We start from the raw sequence: 23,786 nt of genomic DNA, 5'->3' as shown, positions 1-23,786 counted from the left end.
GAATTTATGTAAATCACTCTCTCCTTGGCCTCTTCCCTCCACACCAAAAGTGACGGAAAGTAGAAACTGAAAAAAATGATCTAAAAAAAAAAGAACCCCCAGAGAGTTGTTAGCGTTGAAAAAAAAAATGACACTGAAAAAAAGTGACATTTAGAAGAAAAAAAAATCGAAAAACAAATCAGAATGCAAAAGATTTAATAATTTGTAATGCTTACGTTTTATTTATCAGTGGAACTTTTTTCAGTGCCAAGCTCCATAACCAGCATGTACTATAAAACAGAGTAAAACTACAAGAATTACAACATGAAACCATCAGTTAAAACCACTTTAAAGCCATTTATTTACATTGTTTTTGTTCTCCACATTTAAGAAAGTCATGCACTGAAGTACTAATAACTACAATGTTTTTATATACATACTGTAAAAGAATCACCTATTTGACCACAAAATAGATACTGTACAGTCACAGGAGTGACGGAAAGGAAAGTAAATGGAAAAAGTAATTATGACCCCCCCCACTCACTTTACAATCAGTTCGCCATAATCACAAAAAATACGTACTTATCCCTGCAGTGTGGTGCACTGGCACTTTGACTACGGTTACTTATCAGTTCCATTATTTTAGTAGAATGTGGTGACTGTGTCTGCCTGGAGCCTTTAGTGACAACTGTATGATCATTTCACTAGATGCAAGTAACAAAATACAAAAGGAGAGTCATTTCCTGGCAGTTTGAGAATTACTCTGTAAACGTCCTCGGAGCTGTGTTGGCATTCTGAAATGAAGGTGTGAACAGTGCCGAGTTTCAACACATCAACACAGGGTGCTACAACAACGTCAGGGGGTGAAGCGGACCATTAAAACTATGCAGTTGTGTAAAAATCATCTCTACCAGTTATGGCATTGCACTGACCAAGTTAATAGCTGAGATCTGGGAACACTAAAAAGAATCCCAAGAGGTCAAGAGGTCCCAAGCAGTCGGACGACCAGACAGGTTGAAACAAACCGACAGCTTATCCTGATTATTTAAACCGCTTTCTTCAAAGGTCCCATATCCTGCTCATTTTCAGGTTCATACTTGTATTTTGTGTTTCTACTAGAACATGTTTACATGCTGTAATGTTGAAAAAAAACCTTATTTTCCTCATACTGTCAGCCTGAATATACCTGTATTTACCCTCTGTCTGAAACGCTCCGTTTTAGTGCAGATTTAGGTAACAGATTGGGTCCATGTTTACTTCCTGTCAGCTGATGTTATTTACATACACTGCAACGAGGAAATAAACTGCGACACATTTAGAATGTTTATGTTTAAAATTGTGCAATGGTCTAAATATTGTATATTTGTGACATCACAAATGGACAGAAATGCTAACGGCTTGTTTCAAACGCACAATTTCTGAATACGGGCTGTGTATTTCTCCGTATATTGAGCGTTTTGATAGTTTAACAGTATTTACAAAGCACTTAAACCTGCTTTATAATATAAAAGACATGAAAATCTCACTTTTTACAATATTGGACCTTTAAAAGGACAAACTGGACGTGAGAATCTAGTTATGTTGCTAATAAATCCTCATTGCACAGTACACTACAGTAAGTACACTAGGTCAAAGCTGACGCAGGAAGTGTGTCTGTAAACTGTGATGTCACAACTTTACTGTTTGCTTTCATTTTCTCTTCCAAATAAGTTTGACTAACCTGGAGTGTGTGTGTGTTTCTTCACCCATCAGACTTCCTTTTAGTGATGGGGCTTTTTTTCCCCCACATCTAAGCTATTAAATTGGTGAGCACAGTGTTTTCACTGGTAGAAATGACGGTCAAAAAAAAAGCCCCAGTTGTAATAAACCAGAATTATCATTTAACAGGGATGAAAAGGCCTGGGCAAATACCCGTGTCATGTAATTGTAGATCACATTTTAGAGCATGGAAAAAGCAACCACAGAATATGTTTTACTCAAAAAGTAAATAGGCCGTTCATTCTTGTACTGCTACTATACACGCTCACTGATCTAGCTTAATAGAAATATGTTTAAAATCATTGGAATTAAAGCTGAAGTAGGCGACATTGGCGCAAATATGATTAAAAAAAGTTATTTTTATAAAACGGTTGCTATATCGTGACAGTAGTACATGAAGCAGGTGCCCCTAACGGCATCTGCAAGATTTTAGAGACCGGAGGAAAACAAGCAGTAAGAGCTGATCTGAGGTCCACTGTCCTATGAGAGCCGGCTGTCAATCACTCTCAAACTCCGACCAAACGGTCAAACTAGGCAGCGCTGATCAAATATGAATCAATATTATGTTACATTAATGCCTATTTCTCACTTCAAATTTTTCAGAATCATCTTGTAGTGTACTGTTTAGCTGTAAAATGAGAAAGTTTGTGACGCCGCCGCCATTGTGAATTCAGGTGAAGGAACGCAAAGTTACGGTCACATGATTAGAGCACAGCCAATAGGAACGCTCTCTCAATGAAATGACCTGTGATTGGCCAAAGTCTCCTGTCATGGGCTAGATTTTCTAAAGCCTGAAAACAGAGCCATGAGGAGGAGCAGAAGTCTAGTTTTCTCTCAGAACACTTGAATTACAATATGTTGAAAGGTTATTATGGAATTTTTGCCCAAGATGCCAAAAATATACTGCCTACTGCCACTTTAAGCACTCAAATAATCCACTGATGCAGCCTTCAATTCACTGGAAACCAAGAAGCTCTACATTCTGTTGGAATAAATCATAGATTTGATTTGATTGGGGGTTTTCATCTCGGAAGGGTTTGTCATGTTCACATATAAAAAGTTGATGGTGAATTTAAGCTTTCATAAAAGATAAAAAAGAAAATAAAAAAAATTATATACAAATCTGTACAATTTTGTCCATCTTTGCACAGATGACAGTGTTGCGTTCCCAGCAGTCCTTTGTCAGAACAGGTATTTTCGACACGAGTCCGATCCACACCGACACTCCACTCGAATCCTCTTCTTCGGAGAGCTGGGGAGCCCCGCTACACTGAAACTGGAGTCCATTTTGGTGCTCTCTGTGTCGACTGGATCAACTGGAAAGAAACAGAAGTCGGGTTGGAGGGGGTCTCGGTTGATAATCCGGCAACTTAACTTTTGGTTTTCGCTTTTCTGATCTGATCCGATCTAATCAGCTTGAACACACGTTGGAAATCATCAAAACAATTTTGAATATTTAGCGTCTATTTGGCAGCGATTTTGAAAAATGGCCAAACCTCCCAGGGGCAAAATATGCAGTGCCCCGATATCTATATCTTTTCATAACATATAAACCTACGTCTGTGCCAAATGCACAATTATTATGAATATTTCAGCATAGCTGCCCCACTGTAAGCTTTAGACCGAGTTTAGTATCTCCCCTAAATTTAGAATTAAAATGAAACTGCTTCACAATCTTCCCTGGTAAATACAAGCAGAGGGCAGGGTCTCAGCAGATATAGACACCGCCACACACTTCTGGATGATTGAGAGGGATTACTTTTGTATGAGTCTAGACGTTGTTTTTTTTAGGAAAATGCTGTATATTATACCTTTGAAGCCAGCTGTTGTGCCAACTTTAAATCTGCTCAATCAATGACACTTACTTTGCATCTTGTAGTCGAAGGTGAGCTCCTCTCCTGCCCGAATAGCCCGCGTTGAGAATAAAGCTATTCTTGGGAGCCTCTCGTCGATGTTGTCGATGAACACATTATATACCTGAAGGTTGGGGTTACACTGCAAAAAGAACACAACTTTGTGTCAGGAGCTTTTCAAATTATGGTTTAAAATAGGAGCTATGCACACACTGCAAGTTACACGTTCAACAAGTCACCGCACGTTTATTCCTTTGTTTTACATTGTGCTGCAGAGAGACTTATGGATCCTTTTCAAGACACTAGAGATGCCAGGGATATGATTTATCCACATATACCGTTCATACATACACCGATCAGCCATAACATAAAGACCACTGATTGTATTGGTGATTGTATGCATCAAAGGGTTAAATCTAGCATTTATGAAGTGCTTAGAGGATATTTTAAAATATCGCGTTATACAGTATATTGTGTATCGCGATATAGCCTAAAAATATTGCGATATTATTTTTAGGCCATATCGCCCAGCCCTTGTTTGAAGATACTCACACTGTGGTTCACAAAGTGGGAGATGTTGCCTTGGTGAGCCGCATCCACCGTGTACACGTCCTCCACATAGTCCAGGTCAAACAGGTACGTAGAACCTTGGCGGTCGTACACATGACCCCTCCTCTCCGCTTCATCTGTTGTGATGATCTGGAGGAAACGGGAAAGGACATTACTGGAACAAAAGCCTCACTCATTTTTGGATCCAACACACAATTATTATATTTATTAAAAATAACAAAACAATAAACAAAAACTTAAATACCCACTCTGGGTATTTACTGGAAGTATCATTATCAGCACGCACAAACTCAGCCGCAAAAAATTATTTCAATTCTCAAAAAACTGATGTTGACCACCATTGCTAAAGAGAAGGAAAGTGGCATCAGCACTGGCCAAACATGGACAATGAGTGACTAGACAAGTAGAAGCCTCTGTGCAATCTAATAGAAGAGCCCTGCATTAAATCCTACCTTTGTTTAACTCAGTGGATTCAGTTTTTTGTTGACAGTTTCAGAGAGGTGTCATATTTGTCAGCGGTGGTGTTGTATTGGATACATTGTGGTAAATGGACTTGCATTTATATATCGCTTCTCTAGTCTTCCGTCCACTTAAAGCGTTTTACACTACATGTCAGCATTCACCCGATCACACACACACATTCCTACACGGATGGCAGAGGCTGCCATGCAAGGTGTCAACCTGCTCATCAGGATCTAATCAAAACACTCATTCACACACACCGATGGCACAGCCTTCGGGAGCAATTTGGGGCTATGTGTCTTGCTCGAGGACACTTCGACATGTGGACTGGAGGAGCTGCGATCGAACCGCCGACCTTCCGCTTGGTGGACGACCTGCTCTACCTCTGAGCCACAGCCGCATTAAAAAGGCAAGAGTGAGCATGGCTCACATACCCCCGCTCACTGCTTGACCCCTACTAAAGTAGGGCCAACGGTTTTGCCCTTTTGGAACTAATGGCATTAATGGGCATTAACTAATTAACTAATGGGCACCCTGGACTTCTAAGCCCCAAAAGGCGCAACTAGACCACACTGTCAACCATCATACCAAATCTGAAGTTCCTAAGTTAAATAGTTTCTGAGTTCTGCTCCGAAAACGAAAGTGTGACACGCGAACGGACGGAATTTCTAGTGTTTTTTCCCATCGTTTATAAGCATGGGGTAAAAAAAAAAAAAAATGTTAGAAACACCTTTCAATGTAATGCCTTGAAATACAACCATGCTTCTCTAAATGACTAGTAATGAAAATAATACTTCGGATTTGTTTAATCATCTTTAAAAAGGGGAATTTATCAGCCAACGAAACTGACATCATGAAACAGAAAATGCTTCAAAGCTTAAATTATTGATACGATACTGAGTCAAATTTAACTGGAAGACTACGACAGAAACCGCCATGAAACGATTAGCTAGAATGAGGACTCATCTCTGTTGAAAGCTGTTGCAACTGCAGAAACACCCAGTCCACTCGCCAGTGTACATCGACGTCACATAAGGAAGCTTGTTTTATCTCATAAACATTATTAAAATGAGTACAGACATCAGCTTGCAGGGAGCACAAAAACCCGCCAACATCCAAGTTTAATTTTGGCGTGTCATCAAGTTACTCACAGGATTAACGTTAGCGTTATTTAGCGCCATCTTATATGACCTCCCGCTGGCGACGATTGTCATTTTCACTCACATAAGATGTGAAATGCTGCACTGTAAAGCTCAGCTGTCATTAAGGAGAGCAGCGCTGCAACACCAGCCGGCTGAAGTGACGGAACACAGGAGAGTTCAGTAAAGAAAGGACAGGATAGATATCTAAGATCGACCTGATGGATCCTACGCTGGGTTCGGCTTATTACATCTCTGGTAGACGAGTTGGAAATCACAGTGATGACAACAATTTATCTGTGCCCAGGTGTTAAGCTCGCTGGAAGCAAAATTATTGCTTTGAATTGAAACATTGAAGACACAGTGAAGCTCATTTTCTCTGAATGAAAAACAAATGCGTACAGTAAAAAGCACCTGTGTTTAAAGCCGCCCTCGTCAAATGGATTGATAAGCCATGGTCACGCAATACCCCGAAATTGAACTTTATTGATCCTCGACCGGCTCTGCAGCACCGCAGCCTCTGCAGCACACGCAAACCGGTGCCCGTCTCCCTCCATGCTTTTTTTTTTATTATAAAAATCATTCGCTCATAGTGATCAATTTGACCTGGACAGACAGGCTCACTATAAGCTGTAGTTCCCTCAAACAATGTATAACGAAGATGAGCATCAGAGGGGATTTAGAAGTGGGTGACCGACTGAACCAGAGTCTGTGATTGTTGGAAAGACTTACCGAGATGGTTTTGGTGAGTTGTATTTTGTTTCTGTCGAGTTTGACTGGAGTGTGTTTTATGATGCTCCGCAGCAAGAACAGCTGATCTCCCAGCTGAAACTACAGCAGCGGGGGGAGGGGATGTGCGCACCGTGCAACAAACACACCTAATGTAGGCCTACAGCTACATGTTGCAAAAGTTACTTAAGGAAAAAAAAAAAAAGAATCTTTTTAATGTAAAAGGTTATATGAAAAAGTTGTTTCATAAGTTTGTGTGATTGAATCGGTGCAGAATTTCATAATCGGTGCATCCCTGACAATTTTTAAATGATGTGTGGTTTACCTGTTCACATGCTGCTAAAATGCAGACAAAGTGATCAAGCAGCTCTACCACATCAATTCTGTAATATCAATAACTGTAATTGCTGGCTACTGTATATTTGGTGCACTCTGCACATGTCTCACTGATGATAATGAAGCATGATGGGGCATGTTTTGACATACCAACAGCAAACAAAAAAAGGGCTGCAGTATATAGCAATCCATCAACAAACAAGGATTGGCTTCAGACAGCTGCAGTAGTCATAAAACAAAACAGTGAGCCTGCAATATCATTTTAACATGACATTGTTTTAATGTTGTTGTCTTGTGACAGTTCATGTAAACTTCAGGAGTCTAGTGTGTTCTAATTTATTACTTAAGATGGCTTTTTCATGATTGAAAGCTGTATTAAGCCAAAAAGTTTAAAAAAATGACAGGACAGAATGACTTGAAAGCTGTTTCTGACCAGGTCTTACCTCTCCCACGTACTCCATGATGAATGTGTTCCTCTTGATATGCTGCAGTGCGCGGACGCCCCATCCCCGGCCGTTCTCGGTCTTAAAGATGCACAGGTCGAACTGGATGCCCTTCTGCACCACTCTGTTAGGACAGTCGGTGCAACAGCTGCATCGGGTGTTACACTCGTATATGGGCTGTCCTGCTCGGATCCGGACCTGCCCCCTGTCGTTGTAGGCCATGCGGTGCAGGGAGGCCCCGGGGCAGCAGCCATTCACCGGCTCCTCTAAACAGTTCTTACACTCGCAGCCCACAGCCATCTCATCTAACACGATGCCCTGACCTACTTTGTAGTTGTTGATGTAGGTGAAGTTTTTTGGAGGGCCCTCAAAGTCCACTTCGTTCCTGACAAAAATGCGACCCGGGTGATTGCGTGTCTGGTTCAAATGGGCCTCCCAGCGCTGCAGACGCTGACGGAGTTTGGCTTTTTGGACCAGGAATGAGGCAACTTCCTTATCCAGTTTTTTAGGGGTGGCGCGTCTTTTGTGGCGCCTCAGCTCCTGATCCAGGTCCAGGTGGAACTGCTTCATCAGTTTGGCACATTTGAGGTTCCTCTTGGGTTCCCAGGTGTTATCGGACTCTGGGAAGGTCTTCCACTTTACCAGGTAGAACACCTCTTCCTGAAACACACAACTTCTATTAGAAACTATCCTGCTCCGGAGCAGGTAAGGATACAGATAACAGATCAACTCGTATAAAAGCACCGCCTACTGACAAATCAGAGCTCGGTGCGTGGATTGTATAATAATATTACACAAAGACGAAGAAGTTTAAGTCATAAACCAGGCTAAAAACATTCACAAACCGCCGGAGTCGGGGACGCAGCTGAAAGAAGGCTGAAATAGTCATACACGCCACATTGTTGTCAAAGGGCGTAATGAAGTCTTTTCATTCATTCTACTCTGAAAGCTTTTTATAATATCGCTGACCCATCTAGCCGACTATATCGGACTTTCCAGGTCGTTAAATTAATAAATCTGTTCATTTACGCATTCACACATCGGTATTTTTTCTTTTGCCAGGTGTCCTTCCTGCAACTGTGTTAATTTTAGCCTGGATTATGTGTTTTAACTTCTTCGTGTTTGTCTAATATTATAGTTTGTAAAACGTGCCACTCTGCTGACAGTAGTCTTGTCCATGTTTGTGATTGGTCACATGCTGCAAACACCACCCCTTTCATGTGAACGCGCTCATAGTCAGATAGAGAAACCCTGGGGAGATTTACCGAGTTGATAAGCACCGTCGTAGGACCGTTTAGCGGGAGGTCGTTTGTTAGGGTTAGTTAAGCCAGATAACGAGAAGATACCCTGGGTATGTTGAACTCGCTTCGTAGTACAGGCCTCAGATGTTAGTGGTTTGACAACTCACAGCCCCCAACCATCATGCCAGGCTTAATGTTTACGATATGATTCCATTGATTCAAACTATTTGTATCACACAAAATCTTTTTCACCACCTAATAAATTCATTTCAGCCCTCTCAAGTACATGTTTACTTTAGTTTTGTCCAAAGAGTTCAGCAGCTAGTCTTTATTTATTTCAGTCCTCTGTGAGGGTGGGGGCTTTCCAATTTCAAACGTGTGGCCTTAAACCTCAAATGCACTTATCTCTCTGTGCCTGCTGAACGTTTCCACCCTAAACATGTAGACCAGTTCATTTTCTCTCTGAAAAACCTCAAGATAAAGCACTTGCTAATCTGCACTATGAGACAGGGATATGTGAAACTTTTGAACGACAGTTTGTGATCTCCTTCCACAACGCTTGACTGGGTCTAGGCAGATGTCTGAGAGGACTTCCTCTATATGTTTGAATGATCTTTCATGCTTTTAGGTTGTAGAAAGTCCACTTTACTAATAGATGCTATTTAGTATGAAGGGTTTGTTTGCAGAAATATAAGGGATTGATACCACAGTATGAACGGAATGGCAAAATCTCTGACAGTTGTTGACAGAAGTATAATGTCTCACAGTATAGTAACCTTATTATTAGGAACAATTCAATTGTTATGTTAGAGAAACAGTATTTAACAGAGCGTACTCTGGGTTTGCAACACGTTCACAAATTGCCACTAAGCCCCTGAAAGTGTTTGTCTCTATAAAGCCATTTGGATTTCTGCAAGTCTCACTGAAAAAAAGAAAATTGTTGTGGGAAAGTATTTCAATTCTGCTGTCATGGTGGACTTAGATGACTACTGGCTTGTGCTCCATGTTGCAGTGTCAAATCAGACCACTCACACCACTGGCAAAGTGGAAGTGAAAAAAGGCAAACTGCATACACCACAGTCCGTTAGATTGAGACTTCCTGGTTCAATTTTGACCTGCCATACTTTCAGTTTTATAATGCAATGGAGGATTCACAGATTCACTTTCATATAAGTAGTTCAGATATTATTTGTTGTGTTAGAAGCTAGTAATATTAGTATTATAGTAGAAAGCCCAAAAGTATTCCATAAGCACCTCTGCATTTTAAAAGATACAGGGAAACCCAAATTTATTAAGGATTTGTCACAATCTACCCTGCATCTGATAGTGGTCACTCCACTTTATCACCGCGAATATTCGGATTCACTTTTTTATCAACCACATTAACTAACTGAGGGCATCTGAGACTGCATCAAATAGAACCAAACCTTTTTGCATATTTCACATTAGTTTTTGGAGAAAAGGCGCTCAATGAACACATGACTGTTCTGCCTGGAGCAAAAGACACACAGAATGCACTGGAGACACCGTGGTGGCTGCCACACACTCTGTGTCTTCTCCAGGCAACTCCATCTGACACATCTTTACCTCACACATAGACAGACTGTGAAAATGAGGGAAACACTTGCGGTGTTTATTGTTTCCTAAATGTTGACTATCTGATTTTATCAGCTGGATATGAGCGTATAAAGACTCTTAACAGATATGAAAGTGTGAGCCACGCAGTGTGCCTGTTCAGGATGCACCGGTCAGACTTTTTCAGCCCAGAAACCGATAACAATACCTGGGTTTGGGTATCGGCCGATACCGAGTAGCGATCCGACACCAGAGTTAATTAATAAGCTGTATGCCTCACTGCGAGGAAGTGACTGGGATCATTCTTTTATGTGTAAGGCAACATCAGGCTGGACTTAAACATTGCTTTCCTAACTTTGTAAAACAAAATCTGACAAATAAATACATAGATATACATTTACTGAATTGTAATTTATTGGTCTGTCAATCGATTGAAATATTGAAATCACGATTAATCGCATGATTGTCCATGATTAATCACAATTTTTCTTATCTGTTCAAAATGTACCGTAAAGGGAGATTTGTCAAGTTTTTAAATACTCTTGTCAACATGGGAGTGGGCAAATCTGTTGCTTTATGCAAATGTATGTATGTATGTGTATATATATATATATATATATATATATATACACATATATATATATATATATATATATATATATATATATATAGTTTCATATGATGCTACTATCTTCAATCTACCGCCAAAAGATCGATTGCGTTGTTGCGCAAAATAAATTTGTGGCGTTACGATTTTGCGTTAACGCGTTATTAACGCATTAACTTTGACAGCCCTGGTAATTTATTATTAAAATAATAAATCGTACAAAATTCCAGTATATAACGTATATAGTATATAAATATAGAATTGAATTGAATAGGTCGGCTCCATTGTCACCGATACCGTAACCCTGTATCGGTGCATCCCTATAGTGCCTGTGTCCCTACCAGTCCATACTCTGGCAATATGCATTTTGGAGTATGCCTTTTTCGTTTTTTGTGTGCACGTACAATTTTGGTATGAATCCTACGCAGTTTCAAGAACTTTGATGTGATACCTTGTCTCCAGGAGTACGCAGTACACTACAGAGCAATGAATGGGTGCAAGATAAGCAGCAAGGAGGCATTCATAAGGGAAAAGAAAGAACCCACGGAGTAGACGAGTACACAAGCTGTATAAGTCAACTTCTGACTTATACAGTGGTTATTGTAATAACCCATACTGTAATAATAACACAAGGAAAACTGGATTAACCAGCTGCTACATTTATATTATAACCTTGAGCTCATTCAATTGTACAAGGAATTAATCGAGCGGAATAAATGTGGCCTGGAGCTTCAGACAGTGTCCTGAACAGTCAAAGTATAGTGTAGAGGCTATGTAATGCATACTTCTTAACACGAGCAATCAGGGAATGAAATTAGCACCTGCCAAATACAGGGTAAATGTTGGTTGTGGCAGGTGAAAATTGGTAATTAGGTGATAATTAGCAAGTTACCTATTTGAAATTTCTTTGGAAGTACTGCCAAATTACCCCGATATTTACCTATACATTTATTGAAAATTACTTTACTATAAACATTATTTCATAATTATATTCCGCTATTTCCCAATAAGTGGTAATTTATTTAATACATTTCCAGGAAAAGAATACAAAGTTAATTGAAAAATTAAGTGTTACCAAATATAGTCATGCATTAAGGTTACATGATATATTCCATAATTCTACGGTCTGGTACCGCTGACTCAGTGTTTACAATTTTAAAACCTAGATTTCAGAAGTGGGAGACAAAAAAAATGAGTGGCCGGTAGAAATGTTCAGTGACCTGCCCCAGTGGCAGAAGAGGAAAACGGTTAATTTCAGACCCTGCTGGCAATGTACCATGAAAGAGCAGAGCTTGTTAATAGTTAGTAAACAGTCATGTGTCATAATACTGATTATTTACCTTGACCCTCTTGTAGTCACACAGGAACTCCACATCATACTCGTTGACGTTGGCTCTGTTCACCCCCAGCTGTGGACAGTAGAGTCTCTCTCTGCGACACAGGGCTTGCAGCTCATCCCAGGACATCTTCCACGGCACGCTGCAACCTGACAACAGCAAACTCCCTTTAAACTACAGAGTAACAATGCAGCGAGGCTACACACCAAACTCCTGTTAAAAGTCAGTGGATTTAAACCCACACTGCTCATTGCTGGAGGTGCAAAGCAATATCACACGACTATTAACATCGTCTGGATGCGTGGGTTCATTCTGCATAACGCCATCACACAGTGAGGAGCGCTTTATCTCAATACAAATCACATTTTCATGATGATAACTGCACTTTTTTACCGCCTAACAGGTCAGTTGAGGATGATCCGGAGACCTAATCGACACTGAGACCAGAACCAATCTTTGGTATAAGAATCGCCTCACGGAAACACCAAATGATCAGCCAGAAACACACACATTGACTTCCATTTAAACGCATGGCGCGTTAAACTTATCCACAGTTTTGCCCGCTAACGTAAAACCACGCAGCCCTGCCGTAAAACACCACGCTTTAAACTAACTAACTAAATGTTTTTTAAATAGATAGCATGTTTCTAAGACTAGTCAAAGTTAATCTGAATGCACAAGCGGAGCATTTACTCACAAAGGAGTCTGAATTAGACTGGAAGTACTCGGGATAAGTAACTTCCTACTAGAGTCGCGGTAGTGATCAACACCACCGCGCTCACTCACGTTACGTGCACGAGAGGGCAAGAAGGCGTATGTGACGTCTTTAAAGGGTTTACGATGATACCTGAACAAATAACAAAACTAAACACACACATATAATGAAATATAAAGTCATATGTAGTCTCCATGAGTTACCTTTCAAATTTTCCGCCATGTTTTGCACACAGCCGCCAAAATACATGAAGCTACTCTGCTGGGGAGGATCCTGCTGCGGAGGAGACGGTAGCGGCCGCTGATTGGCTGAGCGTCATGTAGCAGCTTTCTGATTGGCTGAGCGTCATGTTGCAGCTCTCTGATTGGTTGAGATGTAGTCAGGAGGGTTGGTCGGAAGAGACGTCTTACGAAGCTGGTTGGATTCACTAAACAAGTTAGGAAGCCTCCGTAGTGACGGTGGTCTGCCTGCTGGCTGCATGGCCGGCTGTTGTTTGTTGTTAAAGTGGTAACATGGTGGCAGGCTTTGAGTAGGCACATCATGTAGACACAACTAGTACAACATAGCACAGTTCCTCATTAATAGATGAACATTCAACACTAGCGTAGAGCTGAATGCGTCGCTCATCCTGTTGAAATTTAAGCCCCTTTAAATGTCACAATCCTGCGGAGCCCCCTAGACCTCCTAGGACAGGGGTCAGCAGCCTTTACTATCAAAAGAGACATTTTAGGCAAAGAAAATTTAAATAAATCTGTCTGGAGCCGCAAAACATTTAAGCATTGTGATGAAGGTAACACAGCCTATAGTCTAAGTATATAGTATATAAGTCTAATGCAGTGAGGGCCAAAGTGCAAATGTACTATGGAGTATTAGGGCCACATTGAGGGGAAAAACATCTGAGATTCACAGAATAAAGTCATAATTTAACAAGAGAAAAGTTGTAATATTACGAGAATAAAGTCATAACTTTACAAGAAAAAAGTCATAATATTACGAGAATAAAGTCATAACTTAACGAGAAAAAAAGAAAATAATATGTAAAATTACTACTACTTCGTTCTCATATTACGACTTTTTTTCTCTTAAACTTCTGACTTTATTTTCATAATATTATGAATTTATTCTCGAAGTCTCTGATTTTTTTTTTTCCCCCAATGTGGCCCTAATACTCCGCCGTACCGTCGTACCACAGACCTACAACAATGATAAATAAAAATGAAAATGTAAACAAAAAACAGTTATTCAATTCCATTTTTAAAAATCCACAGGGAGCCACTGGAGAGGAGCTAAAGAGCTGCATGTGGCTCCTAGGAGAACATTTTTATGAACTCATTCACTCAAGTAAGTTAGTCTTAATTAGTTTAATAAGTATAATCAGGACGAGACCATTGATGTGTGAAGTGATTTTGGTGGTACTACACTGCATAATACTGAAGTTATTGAATATTTTTCCCATTAAAAATTCAAAAGAATTATGCAAAAGCATATTTTTCCAAACTAAGTATTGTAGTACAACTATGAGGAGATCATTGATGTGTGAATTCATTTTGGTGGTACTACACTGTATAATACTGAAGATATGGAATAGTTCTCTCTTTTCGGCGTTGCATTTTGTAGACGGCCCCTGACCACTCGTCTCTCAGCCAGCTGCGCATAGAGACCAACGTTATGTGTTATGTGTTGATTCAAATTAGGTTGTAGCTCGTTGTCTACCTTACTATGGTTAGAAAGAGCCGTTGTTTGTGTTTACAATGTTTCTGTTATGAGTTATTGATCCAGGAAGTTTGAATCTGTCAATATCTTTCCCACTTCATCAAAGTACATCAGCAATGTGTGGACAGTCAGGAATGATTGGAACGTTACAATAATAAATTATTTGCGTTGTGCCAATGAGCATGGTGAAGTGATGGACTATTGTTACACTGCTACTCTTAGCGTTAACTATAAACTTGATAGTTACTGAATTAAAACTACCCTTCGGGACGTGGTTAAAGCAAGAGAGATATCTTTAATGTCCAAACTCAACAGTGGGACAACTGAAAACTGACAACAAATTTACGTAAACGAACGTAATCTACAACACAAATCATCACAAAAAATAAATGTACACTATGTTAAGTACATTTACTCAAGTAGCCTACTGTACTCTTAAACGACAGTGTGGCTTCAAATATGCACTTTCTTACAAAAGCTTTTAACGCTGTTTTAAACAAGAAAAACAGCAATTTGTTTGTTTTAAGAGTGACCCCCGGCTCCCAGGAGTTTGACATCACAATCTGCTGGCTCTGAACCCTTTGAGTTTCTGGACAAAAAAGGTCTCCAGAACCTCCTGACCACTGCAGACCGGGAACATCCAACAAGAGCTGCAGTTCTGGAGATGCTCTGAACCAGTCGTCTAGCCATCACTATTTGGCCCTTGTCAAAGTCGCTCACATCCTTACGCTTGCCCATTTTTGTCTGCTTCCAACACAAAGTTCAAAATGTTCACTTGCTGTCTAATATATCCCACCCACTGCCATGTACCATTGTAACGAGATAATCAATGTTATTCACTTCACCTGTCAGTGGTCTTAATGTTATGGCTGATCAGTGTATGTAGCCTATTAACCAGGTGAAGTGTAATTCCTGCACTGCAACACCTAAGAAATCAGTGAAAATCTCACTACTATGCAAATCATTATTAAATTTAAATGTATCTCTTCTCTGTACAGATCTTTCCTCAAAGGAGAGTACAAGACATGTGATTTACACATCAGATATGTATGCTGTAGCACATAAAACAAAGCTGTAATTACATTTCAGTTGGACTTTAAATGTAGAGCCTGTGTACAAACTGTCTACGCTTGGAGAAAAAAGAACCATCATTCATTTGGCAGATGCTTTCAGCCACAGTAGATCAAGGAGAAGTAATGTTGCAGGAACATGCAGCAAGGCAATTTATCTGTATATTGTTACACAGGATTTCAAAAGGCGTCAGTTTGTACCCCTTTGAAATCCGCCTGTATTCATCAGGCCTTATATTTTCCACAAATGATAATTAGTGTGTGAGGTATACACGACTGCAAAGCAAAAACATATTCAGAATACATTACAAAAAACACATCTAGGGATTAAAAAGAGCAACATTTCTCATGACTTTTACATTGATGAGACCCAGTGTTGCAGCTTGTGGCAGCAGTTTATAGTTCGCAGTTTCCTATATGTCCGGTAAGTGTGTCACTTTTTGCCCTATTTATCATAGTACAGGGTGTGCAGTCCTCAGGGCCCCACATAGACCCAAGTCAGTACCAGCATCTTCAGTGCTTAAGACGTATTTAGTCTTTTGTTAAAGGTCTTGCATAGTTGGTCAAACCACAGTGACGTCCCTAGAGTCCTGATAGTTAATATCAGCTCTGACAGTAATGTGGGTCAGATCTACACCAGGTTCCTCTGCAGACCTGCGCTCCACAGGTTGTGGCCTCCTTGGCCGCTGACCTCTGACCTGAGGGAAGGGGAAACCATCCAGAGGTGCATGCTCTATCCTGCACAGGCTGTCCTCGCTATCGCTGCTGTAACCGGGATTGGAGGCGCTGAAGAGACGGTGGCCGAGCTGGCCGGGCTCGTGATGCGTCGTCTGAACGTCGTCTGTTTGAACACCCTTTTCCATCTGCCAGACACCGACGGGCCCCTCCGCGTCATCCGCCACGCTCGGCTCCACTTTACGGAAAGTGTGGCGGGCGTACAGGCCGATGCAGAACATCTCCACGATCACACAGTAGTGGTAGATCACTGAGGTTGGACAGAGAACACAACACACAGGTTTAAAAAGGGCATCAACCGCCGACGTCTACAATGTTTACATGCAGTTAATTAAGGAGGAAACAGCCTTGGGTTTCTTTGCCTTCTTTTCAACTTCTCTGGCAAAAGTGTCATTTCAGTTTCCATTCGGAAAATGCTTTTTATTTGTAATAATATGATGTCATACAAGAGAATTATGTCTATTACCTTCGGTTACATTTTATTTTTTAATTCATTTGAAATTTTAGCACTTGAGTATTTAATTAACTCGTAATTGTATATGTAGAAGGGGTGCATTTAGGATAAATGCAGAATGTCTTATGAGGGAATACCACGGCTATAAAAAGTGTGCTATGTGTAATGCGTAACAACAAAATCTTGTCAGTTACTCCCCCCTTAAATTCATTAGAGAAAGTTGGAAAGACTATGCAGGTGTTTGGGGAATAACCTACTGTACAACATCGTTTTGAGAAATACTGTTTTTCTTTTAAAGCTGCAGTAGGCAGAATGTTTTTGGCATCATTGAGCAAAAAATGCATAATAACCTTTCAGCATATTGTAATTCAAGTGTTCTGAGAGATAACTAGACTTCTGCACCTCCTCTTGGCTCTGTTTTCAGGCTTTAGAAAATCTAGTCCGTGACGGGAGACTTCAGAAAGAGAGAGAGAGCGTTCCTATTCCACGGAAGCAGCTGTAAATCACTCACAAACTCCGATCAAACGGTCAAACTTGGCAGCGCTGATCAAATATGTCTCAATATTCTGTTACTGTAATGCCTATTCATGACAGAGTTTGCTCCGGCTGGTGGGCGGTGCTTTGTATTTCCTCAACGGATCTCAACATGGTTGCCGGGTCACAAACTTTCTCATTTTACAGCTAAACAGTACACTACAAGATGTTTCTGAAAACATTTTACGTAAGAAATATGCATTACAGTAACCGAATATTGATTCGTATTTGATCAGCGCTGCCTAGTTTGACTGTTTGATCGGAGTTTGCGAGTGATTGACAGCTGCTCAGAGACGGCAAGGCTCCAGCTCAGCTGTGATTGGTTGTTTTTCTCCGGTCTGTGAAATCCTGCAGATGTCATTAGGAGCACCGGAGGACACAGAGGCACATGACTTTTTTTTTCAGATTACCTGTCTCATGCAGTACTGTCAGGATATACTGACCGTTTTATAGAAATAACTTTTGAATCATATTTGCTCCATTTCTACCCACTGCAGCTTTAAGTGTGATTAACTGTGCATACTGGAATGTGAGGCCAATAGAACATCTGGGAAAGAAACTATGCAAAAACAGGGTGGTTTGGAAAACCCAGTTCTATGAGACCTGCTAGTTGTTCTCCTAAACTACAGATGGAATGATTTGAGACAGAGATTGGAAGAGGCCAGATGTGCTGGGACTTACACTGGGACCTGGTCAGGACGGAGAAGGGAGGCGTGCAGGGGATAACCTCCAGAGCACCTATGGTCTCTAAGATGCCGCTCTGCAGGCCACACAGCACCAACACCACAATGATGCAGATGAACTTGGCTCTCAGTCCGTAACCAGGTAGAGCACTCTTAGTGGCTTTGTAAAAGAGAAGGTGGCCGTAGAAGGACACAAAGGTCGACACGCATATGATACCGTTCACGTATAGGTTGGGGTTGACTGAATCCACCTGGAGAACAAGAAGGTGGTTGTCACTGATTTTATCCTTCAACTTATCCAGCGCTGTTGAGAGCAGGAATTGCTCAAGAGTATACAGTCAGCCCACTCAAAGCCGATGATTTCAATGATTGTTAGTTTGAATGGGATGGATATTGCAGCTTTGGTAGGCTGCTATTTTGACAATGTTTTGAAATACTCAGATATAAAGACTCAGTAAAAGGAAAAAATATCAAACACCTTAACAAGGTAAAGCACTGAAAACCATCTACTCTCGACTAGCAATTTACTGTGATTTAAAAACACAACAACTGTGTTCAACCAGAGCGTGTAGAAGAAAAAGATCCTCCATACTATAAAATACAATACATTACACTGAGAGAATATGCACAGATCGAGGTTTGAACAAATGCCTCACATCACCGTAGTCGTACTGTTCATCTGTCCACAGGACCAGAGTGACAAAGAACAAGATGCTGCGGACAACAGAGAGCTGCAGCACGGCGGCCATCATCCAGCCAAGGCTGGTGCTGCACACACAGGAGAAGAGAAGAAGCTTTAACATGTGAGCAGCATGTCAAGTCACATTGTCTACAGACAATCATACAACTAAAAGGACTGTTTCAACCTTATTCCTAGCCCCCATGATGCCTTGCTTGAATTACGGGTGTAATTTTCAATGCGTCACTGAACCGGAACCGGCGTTTTCCATGCTAACGGTACACTAATCGTCTCTCCTAGAGCGGTGTATTAAAAAATATAATAAAACATGTGAGAACACCACCTATTACAACTCAGATGGGAAAATGTGATCATAGCTCTGTCTTCTATTATGGAGGGATGGGAGGACGACCTGAAGAAGTGGCCTCCGGGTTTTCCTCCGTTGGATCCTTGTCGACAATGAAATGAGCACACATAACTTAAAGGGTTTATGGTGGTCTCTTCAAGTTTAGGTTTCTCAGCCACATACTTCTGGATTCCTCGTCTGTAGGTCGGCGATGGAAACTATACCATCGGTCACAAGAACAATCCCTTTTTGTTTTGGGTGCAGGTTCAATACACTGTTGTTGAAGCCACAAATTTAGCTTTGTGTGGTTGTTAGTACAGCCGCAAATTTAACGTTAGTTAAATATCTGTTAAAAAAATAAAGCAGGATTTGCTAAATTGAAGGCAAATTACTTTTTAAAAAAAAGCACCGCTAGCCTAAGCCCCCAGGAAGAGCGCCGGTCATTGATCCCAATTTTCGTAGTGGCCAAACGGTGGTACTACAACCTCCGTGTCCGTCACGTGATGCCATTGGGCCCAAAAATACTTTTCCCGTAGACTTACATTGGGAACGAGACGTCTGTAACTCAGCGGATAATTTTTTTTTTGACGTAAATCAACTTCCCAGTACGAACACTCTAATAGCCCTTTTTTAAATCATTAGGTTTTGAAGTTATAAGACGCACTAATAGCCGAATACAGAGTTATTTCCCTTCCTCCGTTCATGTGAGTGAGACCCAGACCGAGGCTGGAGTGCAAGCCGTGACGACGGCGTGACACTGGGACCCCGTGATCGAGTCATGTGACCGAGCGGACGCTACTGCGCATGTTCCATGTGCCCAGGATCCGGGTACTTCTCCAGGCGGAGTGTCGAGCCATTTTGTCTTCATGCGCCTCTGAGAAACTTTTTTATAGGAATGAACGAGGCCCCACCTCCAACGCTGTATCCAGTTCTCTTAATACATCCATTGCCCTTACATCCACGTTAGCCTATGAGACTAACTAGCTTACTGCTACTTCCGCTACCTCACTGGAAGTTACGCCCATGATCATTTCTACAGTAACGAAATGCATGTGCATGCACTTCATTGTGATATTGTCAATAGTTCTACAAATATATACACAAACACAGATGTGACCCAAGCTGCCACCATCGCAACTGGAAGTTCTCTTAAAATGCCGCACCTATGATAGCCACTAGCCGTTGGCTCCAAAAAAAATCTTGGGAATAAAAGCTAATAAAAATTCAATGCACGTGTAGTTTGTGACACAGATCATTGTCTGGTGTGTACCTGTTGATGGCCACCATTGGGAGACAGCAGCAGCAGCAACAGGGGAATGGATCTGGAGATACCCGTTGTCCAGACAAAGCAGCCAGCATGCGAGCTTTCCCTCCAAAGAAGTCTGTGATCAGTCCCATGAATTTCAGTATGGTGATGGAGTGATACCTGCACAGACACACACATTCAGGCAGGGCAGCAGATGTGATTACAGTCTCTCAGTACAGTCTCTCAGTACAGTCTTAAATCTATGATAGCATCCCCATAGGAACGCTTGTTTTAATGGCTTATTATTATGATTCATTACTTTACTTTATGTCCTAAGGTGCTCACTGTGTGTGAGTGGGATGTTTGTTGTTTTTAGTTTAGTGTGAGCTCACCAAAACAAATTCATATCATATATCTTTGAATCTGAAGACTTGCTAACTCACAGTGAGGCAATGAAATTACACAGCGAGGAAGAGCGTGGCACATACAGCGCTATGAGGGAGGTCAAGGCAAATACCTATAAGATAAAAACAACATTCAAAGATTGAGACACAATGCAAGTGCACCTTGGACCAAAACAAATTTAAGATTTCTTTTTTTGCACTGAGAGAGGTCTGGCTGATTGTGGGAATGAGGAGTTTGACATTACCGGGTACATTCCTAATATCCACAGGTAGAGCCGTTTTCGTCTGGACGAGGTGATGTGGCGCAGGAAGAAGCCCACTTCCTCCAGAAACACCCCCAGTAAAATGACAACCAGGCCGGCTGGGATGAGGAAGAGCCATAGTTCATCTTTAATGGCTGAGAAAAGACAAAGTCACAAAGCGTGATTGAAGACTCATCTGGAGTGTCTCATTTTACTACCGCCTGATAGTCGCACTGAATTTCCATTTAATTTCACTTGATTCATTCAGCCTGACATCGTTTTCATCTTAACCAATTTATTTTTGACAGGATGGGTTGTACTGTTTTGTTTTGGTCAAACCAATCAGTAGCGACTGACATATCGACATAGCTGTTGCTTGTATGCCAGACCCACAATAGACCAGAAAAAAATGACCAATAATCCCTCCAAAATATCACATTAAGATACCAAGACCTTGAGGAACACCATAGAAAAAGCCATGCTGTGATTTGGGATCAAAAACTTTTTGAAATTTTGAGATTTCTGCAAGAATTGCATTTTTTGGTGATTGGATGGCGAGCACTTCTGTTGTGGAAACTGCTCAGAAATCCCCTTATTGTCAATCTAGCTAGGACAGCCATCCATCCTCTGAATGCTCTAGGTCTCTAGTTGGTGGCTGTAACGTTTCATGAGGCTGTGATTATCCTAGAGGTCACCACGGGTCATTTTATACAGTGAGGTACAAAATACACTCTATACATAGTAAACGTTATTTAGTACAGGGTTTTTTGTTTAAATAAAAGAATAAGAGGATGTATATCATCATAAAGAGGACATAGAAAACCATCCCAGCAAGCAGCGTTCTCGTCAGTATCAAAATACAAAGCAGACTCGCCGGAACAAGGTGCTAAAGAAAAGCCGATTGGTCTACCTGCCCATACAGTTGAGGATGAGGATTTCATCCTCATGATGGAGACCATACCCAAGAAAACTAAATTAAGCGACTCAGTTGACCAGCTTTGCAATGATGGAAAAGAAAAATTCAAAGAAAGACACAACACGCAAAACAATTTGGCTCTACATATGGACAAAAAAAAGGACTTACAGCATCATTCCTAGTAATTAGAGCATACTACCTTTGCACTCAGGAGAACAAAGTGAAGCACATATTGTTGACACTTGACCAGATCTCCCACCCACATACTGTGGGTGAGTGTATAAAGACTTGTGTTGACCAATGCACGGAGGACCGGGGGATAACAAAATACAAAGACATCTGACAAACTGATATCGAAAGCGACATGGTTGCAGCATTCAAAAACGAGGCAAAAGTGAGCATGGCTCACATACCCCCCCGCTAACTGCTTGACCCCTGCTAAAGTAGGGCCAAAGGTTTTGCTCTTTTGGAAAAAATGTTGGGCACCCTGGACTTCTAACCCCCAAAAGGCACAACTAGACCACACTGTCAACCAGCATACCAAATTTGAAGCTCCTAAGTTAAATAGTTTCCGAGTTCTGCTCCGGAACGAAAGTGTGACACGTCAACGGACGGACAGAAGGACACGCGGAGCGCTATATACCCCCGACTACGTTGTCGCGTGGGTGTAATAATAATGAAGGTCATGATGAGCCCAGCAGCTCTGAGGAAGAATCCCAGGAGAGTGATGAAGACTCTGACTCCGAGGTTGTCAAAGACCAAAGGTAAATTCTGTAACACTTTCTATGAAGAAGACCACATCTGTAGTGCGTTATGAGGGCATTCATATTGAATTATAATACATTTATAACGCTTCATGACTGACTACACTCAAACACACATAAAACAACATAGATGTGACCTACAAATGTCTTATGGGTGCTCTTGACTAGTTATAAATTAGAGGTTTCGTTCAAAAATGCTAATCAGCTGTTTCAATACAGTTTTTGAGCTTCACAAGTAGAGGCTTTATACTATATTTAAGATTTGAAACATTCATTTCTGGCATGCTGTGTACAAGCATATGTAAAAAAAAAAGAAAAAAAAATCCATAATTGTGTAGCTTGTATGCAAAGAAAATTTAAGCATTTTGGAAACGTGTAATTTGACAGCATATTCTGTGAAAACAACATGAATTATGTTAATGGTATAGTCCACAACAGACGAATGTTGTGCTAATTGTGTTTTTGAAAATGTGGCTACAGATTGGACGAAAGGATGTTTTCGATTGTAAAAAAAACTGTGATGTCATTTCCCCTTAACGTTCAACTATTACTTAAGTAGAGACCTTTACTTACCACTGAAGATCTGAGATGACAGAGGGATCTCAGGGCCAATCCAGCTACAGTTTGCTCTTCCCATTCTTTAGATAAGGCTTCTCTACACTCTGTCCGCCTGTCACACAACAAACATACACAGACGGGCAAATGTCACACAATCAACTACAAAAACCTGCTTTTGATTAATGGCCAACTGAGTGACACAGCTCACCAAACTCACCTTGTAATGTCACCTGGATCAGGGATGAGAGGCCGGGGCTGTTTGGATTCTGTCCTGTTGTTTCTGTGTTGATCTGAACGCTTCCTGTCTGATTAATGATTGACTAGATACAGGTAAGTGGACAGGTGGGGGATCCAAGTCCATTCTGTAAGAGGCTAGATGTTCATCTAAGAAGAACAAGTAATTCAAAACCTGCATAGGTTAGTCAAAGCGCCACTAGTCAATCAATAACGTGAACGTTTTTTAGTCTGATTTAGCATATTGTTTTCGGATTTACGGCACATTTACTGCAGCTGTTGTCAGTGAATTATCTCTGATAAACCCACCGTATACACTACCTGTTCAGCAGTAGACAGATAGAGACTAGTGGTGAACACAGAAGAGCATTTAGCAGCTAAAGAGTTAATATTCCCCCTCAGTGTGTGGAGACCAAAAACAGAGCTTCTGTTCATTAGGTGACACAAACACCACTCCAAATGAA

General features: G+C 41.0%; 2 protein-coding genes across 5 annotated transcripts; both read right to left on the bottom strand.

Moving 5' to 3' along the window:
• Window positions 1-316: 316 nt before the first annotated feature.
• On the bottom strand, window positions 317-13,083 carry LOC141772239 (histone-lysine N-methyltransferase SUV39H1-like). 3 transcript variants are annotated; one of them, XM_074643028.1, is made up of 6 exons: window positions 12,948-13,083; window positions 12,033-12,178; window positions 7,270-7,929; window positions 4,143-4,289; window positions 3,603-3,732; window positions 317-3,053 (listed from the first exon to the last, which is right to left on the bottom strand). In XM_074643028.1, exons 1-6 carry the CDS (start codon window positions 12,991-12,993, stop codon window positions 2,920-2,922), a joined length of 1,263 nt encoding a protein of 420 aa, XP_074499129.1. In that variant the 5' UTR covers window positions 12,994-13,083; the 3' UTR covers window positions 317-2,919. The 3 variants fall into 3 exon arrangements, with proteins under 3 accessions (XP_074499129.1, XP_074499130.1, XP_074499131.1); XM_074643029.1 differs by lacking the exon at window positions 12,948-13,083 and adding an exon at window positions 12,727-12,880; XM_074643030.1 differs by lacking the exon at window positions 12,948-13,083 and adding an exon at window positions 12,423-12,567.
• Window positions 13,084-16,056: 2,973 nt separating this feature from the next.
• On the bottom strand, window positions 16,057-23,393 carry LOC141772238 (organic solute transporter subunit alpha). Of its 2 annotated transcripts, XM_074643026.1 has the most exons (8): window positions 23,306-23,393; window positions 23,104-23,200; window positions 20,854-21,005; window positions 20,648-20,721; window positions 20,229-20,384; window positions 18,590-18,701; window positions 17,932-18,184; window positions 16,057-16,512 (listed from the first exon to the last, which is right to left on the bottom strand). In XM_074643026.1, the coding sequence occupies exons 2-8, from the start codon at window positions 23,165-23,167 to the stop codon at window positions 16,091-16,093; spliced, it is 1,233 nt and encodes a 410-aa protein (XP_074499127.1). In that variant the 5' UTR covers window positions 23,168-23,200; window positions 23,306-23,393; the 3' UTR covers window positions 16,057-16,090. The 2 variants fall into 2 exon arrangements, with proteins under 2 accessions (XP_074499127.1, XP_074499128.1); XM_074643027.1 differs by lacking the exon at window positions 23,104-23,200 and having other exon boundaries at window positions 23,306-23,367.
• Window positions 23,394-23,786: the final 393 nt, after the last annotated feature.

This window comes from Sebastes fasciatus, chromosome 8 (assembly GCF_043250625.1).
Source record: "Sebastes fasciatus isolate fSebFas1 chromosome 8, fSebFas1.pri, whole genome shotgun sequence".
NCBI lineage: Eukaryota > Metazoa > Chordata > Actinopteri > Perciformes > Sebastidae > Sebastes > Sebastes fasciatus.
Note: the sequence above shows the minus strand (reverse complement) of the source record. Positions and strands in the feature narration are given on the sequence as shown.

Bases quoted from the DNA above. Each gene is read 5' to 3' on its own strand.
- LOC141772239 (XM_074643028.1), bottom strand. From the start codon at position 12,993: ATGTATTTTGGCGGCTGTGTGCAAAACATGGCGGAAAATTTGAAAG. The intron at 4,290-7,269 runs GTAAGACCTGGT...CGTTTCCTCCAG, and splicing joins TCATGGAGTACGTGGGAGAG to ATCATCACAACAGATGAAGC. The intron at 3,733-4,142 runs GTGAGTATCTTC...TTCTTTTTGCAG, and splicing joins CCCACTTTGTGAACCACAGT to TGTAACCCCAACCTTCAGGT.
- LOC141772238 (XM_074643026.1), bottom strand. From the start codon at position 23,167: ATGGGAAGAGCAAACTGTAGCTGGATTGGCCCTGAGATCCCTCTGTCA. The intron at 18,702-20,228 runs GTACACACCAGA...CTGTGTGTGCAG, and splicing joins CCAATGGTGGCCATCAACAG to CACCAGCCTTGGCTGGATGA. The intron at 16,513-17,931 runs GTAAGTCCCAGC...GTCCAACCTCAG, and splicing joins CGTCCTGACCAGGTCCCAGT to TGATCTACCACTACTGTGTG.